The sequence below is a fragment of the Tupaia chinensis genome, unplaced genomic scaffold (assembly GCF_000334495.1).
Source record: "Tupaia chinensis unplaced genomic scaffold, TupChi_1.0 Scaffold000286_1, whole genome shotgun sequence".
Taxonomy (NCBI): Eukaryota; Metazoa; Chordata; class Mammalia; order Scandentia; family Tupaiidae; genus Tupaia; species Tupaia belangeri.
The window spans coordinates 274,078-280,166 of NW_006159770.1; the positions used below are offsets into that span (position 1 = coordinate 274,078).

The 6,089-nt window shown below is 66.8% G+C and overlaps 1 protein-coding gene across 1 annotated transcript in view; it reads right to left on the minus strand.

Moving 5' to 3' along the window:
- PPP1R12C (protein phosphatase 1 regulatory subunit 12C) overlaps positions 1-6,089 on the minus strand; it is a gene marked incomplete at its 5' end in the record, with an annotated part of 18,254 nt that overhangs the window by 1,848 nt on the left and 10,317 nt on the right. Inside the window, 14 exon segments of the mRNA XM_014588540.1 lie at positions 1-45; positions 118-158; positions 273-358; positions 496-565; positions 821-904; positions 998-1,088; positions 1,290-1,409; positions 2,095-2,162; positions 2,232-2,390; positions 2,563-2,636; positions 2,759-2,886; positions 2,957-3,030; positions 3,506-3,580; positions 3,654-3,798. Coding sequence (XP_014444026.1) covers positions 1-45; positions 118-158; positions 273-358; positions 496-565; positions 821-904; positions 998-1,088; positions 1,290-1,409; positions 2,095-2,162; positions 2,232-2,390; positions 2,563-2,636; positions 2,759-2,886; positions 2,957-3,030; positions 3,506-3,580; positions 3,654-3,798 — 1,260 coding nt within the window.

Here is a 6,089-nt window from a genome sequence, read left to right on the forward strand (position 1 = left end):
TCCCGCTGGCGCTGCCGGTGGGCCGAGGCGCTGCCGTCCGTGGCGCTGGGTGGAGGGACGAGTGTCAGGGCCGCTGCCCTGGCTAGGCCGCCTGACCCATCCCCGCCGCCTCCCTACCTGCATTCAGAGCTGCGATCCGCCGGCTCCGCCTCCTCCCCCTGCGGGGACAAGGTTCGACCAGATGCAAGAGCGTGACTGGTGGCCTGCCCGCAGCCCTCAACACCCGTCCCGTCCACCGTCCACCCGCACAGGATGGTCCCACCGGCCCTCACCTCCGCAGGGCCCCTCCGCTCCTTGCCGACCTTGCGGTGCTCCCTGGCAGCCTGTGGGCCCTGACCCTGCCCGTCGGGCGCCCCTGCTGGGGAGGGGACGGCATCAGCCCCCACACCTCTGGAGGCGACCCCACTCCCTGGTGCTGGGGCCCAGCCCACACCACCAGGAAGGCTGGAAGACCGTGGAGATGGGGGGATCCGCCGACCCGGCCTCAGGCCTCACCTCTCGGGGCAGCGCCCTCAGCATCCTCCACGCCAGGAACTCTCGGCCTCAGGGAAGGGTCCTGTGCTGGCTGGAGACAGGGAGGGAGAGCGCCCGGGTCTCGCCCCTGCTCGGCTTCCCCCTCCTGCTTACTGACTTCCCTGAGCCAGAGCTAGACCGCGTCCCACAGGGTCTACACTGCAGTCCACCCTAGTCACAGCCAGCCAGTGTTCCCGGCTCGGTGTGCATGACGTCTCAGGAAGGCCTGGAAACAGCCACCCTCCTGTGGATTCAGCCGCACCCCACGCCGGTCCCTCCCCACACCACCCCTGCACCCCACCCTCACCGGGCTCTGCAGGGCTGGCTTCTCTGGCTCCGAGGTCCTGCCCGCAGCCTTCTCCGCCTCCTTCAGGTCTGTCAGAGTCACACCCTGGCAGGGAGAGGGCACCGTCAGGGGACCGGGGCACCCTGCAGCCCCACACCCCAGGGCAGGCCCCGGGTCTGGCCGCGGCCCACCCCGCACCTGCGTGGACCTCCGAGATTGGCGCATGAGGCGCGAGCGAGCCTTCCGCTGGGATTCGGACTCCTCGTCGCGCACGGGCATCTGGTAGGACCTGAGTGGAGGTCCCCACCTCAGGGACGGTCCCCTGGGGCCCTGTCCCCCTTCCATGGCCAACACCCTCTGGGGACAAGTTTGATGCCAGCAGTCCCGGGGAAGGCCTGCCCTCAGGAGCCGGCCCCAGAGCCCTGGGACCCCCAGGTGATGTGGCCTTCTCCCAGCTGGGGCAGCGGGGGCTTCCGGCCTGGCCTCTTACCTCCGCCGGTCCCGGGAGTCTGCTGGGAGCGCCGTGGAGGTTGCAGGGACGTTCGGCTTCCCTGGCGACTCAGGCTCCGGGACAGTGGAGGGAGGCAGCGGCGGCTGGATGAGCCCAGAGCTGTAAAATCCAGGCAGAGTAACCACGCAGCCGCACCACACCCTGGGGACACGGCTGGCCCCAGGGCGCCCACCAACCTCGCAGAGGAGGCAAGGCACTAGAGGGGCCAGCAGGTGGCATGGTGGTTAAAGCCCTGGACTCCCACAGGGCGGGCCATGGAGTCCCAGACCCAGCAGCTTGAAAACCACACCGGTGTGGTGTGTGCCCAAAATCCCAAAAGGAAGAATGGCGAAGGAACAGGCGTAGCCGCCCCTGGGGGTGATTTCTCATTTTCCCTGTCTCTCTGTCCCTGTCTGGTGAGTATACATGCCTTATGGCAAAACCCTAAAACCAGTAAGGCCCAGGTGCTGGCTCGTCACCAAGATGAGTGTGTGTGCCCAGCAGGAGGACACACCACGCAGTGAGGCAGGGCTGGCGGGGGAGGGTGCACCCGGGAGGGGCGGTCTTGGTGGGCCTCATGGAGGAGGCAACATTAAACAGGCCTGAGGGGAGGCAGGAGGGAAGCAGGCCGGAAGGACGGGTCCCTGCAGCTGGGGGTAGCACCAAGCCTTGGGGCGCGGGGACTGCTTTGCTGTGAGCGCCAGCGTTATGGCCAGCAGGGAGAAGGCGGACCAGCGCAGGCTCATGCTGACCAGCCAGAGCCACACCTGCCTCCCACCCAAAGGGGTCTGGGCCTTGTACTCACTGGTCAGGGGGCTCTGGCACTTTCCGGGAGGGGATGGGGGTAATCCTGGCAAGACGAGGCGCCTGGGCCTGTGGAGAGAGGAGAGGGGAGGGTGCTGGCCGGGACAGGCAGGGCGGGCCCGGGCCTCACCCACTCACCTGAGTGCGGGTCCCTTCCAGCCTGGAGGAGGAGGCTGAGCGCTGCCGCCCTGTCTCAGGAGCTGCCTCAGGCCCCCGCCGTCCCGGGGGGCCCAGGGCACCGGAGCTCCCTGTCTTCTGGAGACCGAAGCGCCTGGAGAAGGGGGCCTCTTCGGGTAGCTGTGAGAAGGCCTCGGTCACGGAGGAAGGGCCCCTCTCAGAGATGTTCTTCAGTCCCAGCTCAACCCGCAGCCTGGGCAGGAGGCGCTGGGGCTCCAACCTAGCAGGGGCCCCAGCTTTCCCGCAGCCCACCCCGACCAGCCTCCAGGGTCCCGGCACAGGCCTGACTTACCACGGGGCTCTTGGGGCTGGAGGGCAGCGGGGAGGACACTCCATTGAGGGTTCTGGGCTCTGCAGGGGGCGGCTCTGCAGAGTGGTAACAGGGCAGGGCGGTGACAGCCTGCAGGTGCTCTGAGACCCCGGCCTGCCTCCTCACTCTAGGGGTCCAGGCCCCAGCCCACCCTGAGGTCCAGGCTCTGACCCCTCACCTGCAGGGCCATCCTCTCCCTCGTCTTCATCCTGGATGGGGGGGCCCCCTGCCCCTCCAGGCCGGCGCTCTTTGGACAGGTCCTGGAGGGAGATCTTTTCGCGGCTGCTCAGGCGACACACGGAGCTCCTGGCAGGAAAGCGGGGTGTTGGGCAGGGCCTGGGGCAGACTCCAGCCCTCCCCCAGCCAGGCCTGCTACCTCCGGTGTCTGCTGCTGGAGGGCGCCTGGGGCTCCTGGCCCCTGCTCGGGGAGGCGTCCTTTTGGTTCCGCAGCTGCAGGGAGAGAAGGAGCTGCTGCGGTGGGGAAGAGCACGCAGTCGCTCCCGGTCCCCTGGACTGGACCCCCTCCTCCGCGGCCAGGCACTGAGGGCCCCCGCGCGGGGTGCTCGGCGCCCCCGCCTTTCCTCCAGGGGGCGTGGCACCATGTGGAAGAGGAGGTGCCTGGATCCCCATGCAGTCAGAGCCCTCCCTGAGAAGCCCTGGCACTGCCCAGCCAGCCTGCTCCCCCTCTGGGCCCTCAGCACAGCAGGGCAGGGGCCGCCAGGGCAGGGCCGCCCAGCAGGCATCGCGCCTCCACCTCCGCATTCCACAGCGGTGCCCTCCCACCTCGGGGTGCCTCACAGCACCCCAGCCAGCCCCACACACAGCTTCCCACCCACGGCCCTACGTCTGCCTGGGCCCCAGGCCCCGGCCTCTCCGGCAGTGGGCGTCAGGGGATCTGGACACGGTGGCCTCACTCCTGACTCACAGCCTCCTGCTTTCTGGTCAGCTCCTCCAACAGGCTCAGCACCTCCTCATCTGCCAGGTCACAGGGACGCTGCCCCTGCGGGGAGGAGAGGGGCCAGTGAGCAAGCTGTGGGGCCTGCCCTCCCCAACCCCGCCACGCCGGCCCTCACCGCGTGGGTCAGCGAGTCCATGCCTCCCCCGTGCTCGGCCAGCAGGCGGCAGGCGTCCTCCACGCCCCAGTGGGCAGCTGCATGCAGTGGGGTCCAGCCGTCCCCATCCCGGAGCTCCGGGTCGTAGCCAGCCTGAAGGAGCAGCCTGGGGGCCAGGAGGCTCGGGTTAGGGCCTAGACGCGGCTGGACCTAGGTGAGGCTGACCTGGCACCTGCTGCTGCTTCCTGGGTGGGTGGGTGGACCCTCCCTGAGTCGGCAGCTCAAAGCAAACCCTGGCCAGCAGTGGGCTCTGAACCCTCCTCACACCACGGGGTGGCTCCTTTGCTGGTCACCCGTGCGCATAAGGAGTGGCCCCAGAGGAGGGGACGGGCTCCCTGTCACCCCTACGTCTATCCCGAGAACGAGCCGCGGAGCTGTGGCAGGGCAGCAGGGTTCTGGGCCCGGCTGGCTCACAGCCCAGGCTCCCGCAGGCCAGGCTGACCCAGGGTGCCCACGCGCCAGAGACATCGCTAGCTGCCCAACTTGGAGGAGGGTTTCCCGGATGTCCCTGCATGCCCCACGATCTGGCTCAGAGGCCTGACGACACTCTGCCCAAACAGTCATGCCCGAGGGATCTGGGGAGAAGGCAGGGCTGCACACGCCCAGTAACCCGGCCTTGGGGTGCGCAGAACAGAGACTGAGGATGACAGAGGCCCCACAGCCCCGCGGGAGACCTACTGCACCCCTCGCAGACGGACCGAGCGAGCGCGCAGCAGGTGCGATGGCGTGATGGCAGCCCTGCCCTGCTAACCCAGACTGCACCACGGCGCCCAGCAGACGGGGGGATCCCAACAGCTGCGACACACAGAACCCGCTCTCCACCCGCAACGCGACGGAGCCTGGGAAGGCTCCCGGCCAGCCTGGGGAGGCACGCCGTCCCAGGGAGCCCAGAGACAGTCTGCGGGCTCCAGCCAGGGTCGAAGCGCTTCCCCCACGTTCCCGGCCTGGCCCGTGCTGCCTGGCCGCCCCGGCCTTTGGCCCTGCCCTGGTCAGTTACCGCCTCCCCCCCATATCCTTCTGAACCAGCGGTTTCAGAGGGGACAAGGCCACCCCGGGAGACATCTGATAATGCCCAGAGACGTGTGGTTGCCATGGCGGGGTAGGGGTGTTCCTGGCACCCAGCGAGCAGAGGTAACGTGCTGCTCAGCACCCCGGCAACGTCGGAGCCGCCACAGCGTCTTACTGCCCACCCGTCCGTCCCCAGATAAGGCCAACACCAGAGAGGCAGCCGGGCTGCGGCAGGAGCTTGGTGAGTGCTGGGTGTCACGGCAGCGCTCCTCGACCTCGGCCTTAACGAGGGCAATGCTGAGGATGCCCTTCAGAACCGCGTCAGTCGCGGACCTGAGTGTAAACACCCGGGCGGAGGGGAGGTGTCGGCGAGCACTGCTGAGTCCAGAGCGCTCCCGTCCTGTGGCGGCGGGGCTGCCCACAGCATCAACTCGTTTTCTCTCGTTGCAGCCCTGACTCAGCTGGACACACGGTCACATGGCTGAAAACAAATCTCCCAGCATCCCCTGCAGCTAGGAATAGTCAAATCGGATGTCAGTGTCGAGTGGTGTGCGCCCCTTCAGAGGGCTGTTCTCTTAAGAGGAATTCACTACACTTGTTCTCTTTGCCCTCTGCCCCTTCTTGCCAGCTGGGATGCAGATACAATGGCAGCAGAGAAGCAGCTTCCTTGGACTCAGAGGCGGAAGTCATAGGCAGAGTGCACAGACCCTGGGGCTGCGCGTATCAGTGAGCGTAACCATGGGAGCACCCGGCCACTTTGTCAGAGGGCTCAGCGGGTGATCATCAGACCCAGGACCTGGGGTGAGACGCAGGGTGCTCAGTCAACAGCAAGAGCTACGCAGCTGGTCTCAGCCTGGTGCCGTCCGGAGTCGCCTTAAGTACCTCACTAGGAAAATCTGCCTAAAAATGAGTCAATTAGGGGGTGAGCAGAGCGGTGAGGGAGCCGCCTGAGCACCACGATCACGCTAAGCACTGTGACAGCACACAAGACAGCTGGCTGGGACCAGCAGCTGGAGTAATGGCTGTCGCTGGACTCCTATGTGGACGACCGCAGTTCGAGTCCCAGACACCGTGGTTTAAACTCACACCGGGCACGTGTGCGTGCGTGCCCAAGATCCCAAGAGGAGAATGGAGGAGAAGGGATTGCTGTGTGGCCATCCCCCCGGGGGCTGATTTCTCGCTTTCTGTCTCTCTCTCTCTCTTTCTGACGAGCGCAAGCGCCCTATAGAGAAAATCTATTAAAAAAAAAAAAAAAGAAAGGAAGAAAAAGCGCAGGCGAGGCAGGAGCTGCAGGGTAAGACTGGAGCAAAGTGCTCGCCCTGAAAAGGGGGCGCCAGAGACGGCCGAGACCCGGGGGCAAGGAGAGGGGGCACCAGATACGGCCGAGGC